Source organism: Leptonychotes weddellii, chromosome 7, assembly GCF_054177405.1.
Source record: "Leptonychotes weddellii isolate Sample4059 chromosome 7, ASM5417740v2, whole genome shotgun sequence".
NCBI lineage: Eukaryota > Metazoa > Chordata > Mammalia > Carnivora > Phocidae > Leptonychotes > Leptonychotes weddellii.
The window spans coordinates 62,050,493-62,052,758 of NC_138375.1; the positions used below are offsets into that span (position 1 = coordinate 62,050,493).

Here is a 2,266-nt window from a genome sequence, read left to right on the forward strand (position 1 = left end):
TAGGTTGAGCATCTGCCTTCGGCTCAGGTCATGATCCCAGAGTTCTGGGATCGAGCCCCACATCGGGCTCCTGGCTCAGCTGGGAGCCTGCTTCTCCCTCTCCCTCTGCCTCTCTCCCTGCTCATTCTCTCTCTCTCTCTCTCTGTGTCTCAAGTGAATAAATAAAATCTTAAAAAAAAAAGAATAATCAAGAAAATGATTACTACTATATATTAAAACTCTGAAGTGCACCTTATCCCATAATGGCATTCTAAGGCTTCTGGAACACTAGAAAGACCTGAAGTGCACCTTTCCCAGGGCTATTATCTCTAGTTAGGACTCAGCTCACAAGAATTCCCTCTTTTTTACTCTCTTTTCTCTCTCAAGCCCTTTCCCACGGTCTTTCTACTGCACTTTCTAGCAGCGCTTTGGTAGAGAATAGACACCTTGATAGATATGTGTTATCTATCAATATCTGCTCCTCATCAGTATCTGCACACTTAATGTGTGCCTATTTCTAGGTAGTTGTTTAAGAGGCCAATATATTTAAATATCACTTGTAAAAATTTTTGACAAAACGCTGGGCCATGATTTTTTCCAAATTATTTTTCTTTCCTTAAAAATTAAATTGTAGTTTGTATGTGGGTATGCCTATCTTTTGATGAAAACACATTTGTTTTTTAAAAGTGTTTCTTCACTTACCCCATTCATATATTTCTCCAGGGCTTGATAAATGACTTCCTGATACTTCTTTCTAATCTTCTCAAAGTCACAGTCAGTGAAATTGTAGGTTAGCACCAGCCCTACCAGTTGCAAGATGAAGATCTTCCTGAAAGAAACTGACAGAAGAAATAATAAGGCATCATGCAATGTACCTGGAAGCCCAATTCTACCCGTTTCTCACTAAACTCTTTCCATCCACACTGAATTGTCTCTAGATCTGCAAGGCCTGCCTTAGGGGCATTGTGCCCAGACACCACTCTTTGCCTCTCATTCCCAGTGCACATGAAGCCCATATTCACCCATGCTGTTGCCTTAAGTTGGAGTCTCCCTGATGCTCCAGAGCTTTCTGGCTCCACATATATAACCCCTAAACGCCTACGGGCTCTTTTCTTCTAGGCCAATGATTTTCCTTGATGTCATTCTCTTCCTTTATAGAATTCTGAATTGATCACATGAAAGAAAAACTAGAACTAGCCGAATCTGTGGAATTTTCACATTGGTAAAATCATCAGGAATTTCCCTCACCTTCCTCCTTTTATCTTTGCCCTAAACCCTTGATATGTACCTGAAAGTGCTTTAAGAAACACATACCTGTATCTTTCTCCCACAGAGCCATTTCCATGGCTAAGCCCCTTTCTTGTTGGAAAAAACACTCCAAAACGGCAGCCACTGGAAGGACTATTTACCGATGCTCATGCATGCTGTACACCCTGAGTATTTCTTTTGGCCACTTTCAACTAGTTCTTTCCCTCTGTGGCAACTGAGAAAACACACATGCTTACTTAATGGGATGCTTTGGCAGGGGGGTTGGGCTGCACTTCTGCGTGAAGGCATTAAAATGCAATAGTGCCAGGGGCTGATACGAAGTTGAAATGAATGGGAAAAGATCTGATGGGGCTCGCCCACAAAACACTCACTTCTCTAAAGCACCCTTATCAATTTCAGGAAAGAAGCGCCTACTCTTGGGTGATTGGGGGCACCTCAGGGGCTGCGGTTTCTCTAGCATGTTCTATAGGTGTCAAGAAACCCTTAAAACCACAAAGCCCAACGCCCATCCACCTTCACAGCCCCACTCTAAAGGTCAGACGAGAAGCGGGGCCCCACTGCGCCGAGTGGCGCGAGGAGGTGCGCGCCCAGGGAGGGTGCTGTCCAGCGCGCGGCTCTTCCGGAGGCGCGCAGGATTCGTGCGCCCGTGCGTGCCAGGCGCTTAGCTCGCCGCTGCGCAGCCTAGACTACTTCGGTCGCCTCGGGCCCGAGCACCCGCGCGGGTTGCAGGGACAGGAGAAATAACGAGATGGCGGGCGCGGATTTGTACTTGCAAACTCTTGTTCATCCAGAAAAAGGCGTTGAAGCGCAGCGAAGTGAGTCAGGGAGGGAGCCAGAGAGAGTGTTTAGCCGCCTTCTGGGCTGTGGCAACGCCAACAGGGGGTTGAAGGGACGGAAGGCCGACACTGACTGGGCTTCTGGGGGATGAACCCCGCTCCGCCCGAGCTTGGCCCGCGCCGCTCGGGGCTCTCCAGACAACCAGCTCCCCTCTTCCTCCCCTCACCCCCACCCCTTGCGT

At 47.8% G+C, this 2,266-nt stretch overlaps 1 protein-coding gene across 1 annotated transcript in view; it reads right to left on the reverse strand.

Annotated features, from left to right (window-relative positions):
• Positions 1-1,324, reverse strand: part of TSLP (thymic stromal lymphopoietin) — a 4,814-nt gene extending 3,490 nt beyond the window's left edge. Inside the window, 2 exon segments of the mRNA XM_006743244.2 lie at positions 682-854; positions 1,294-1,324. Coding sequence (XP_006743307.2) covers positions 682-854; positions 1,294-1,324 — 204 coding nt within the window.
• Positions 1,325-2,266: the final 942 nt, after the last annotated feature.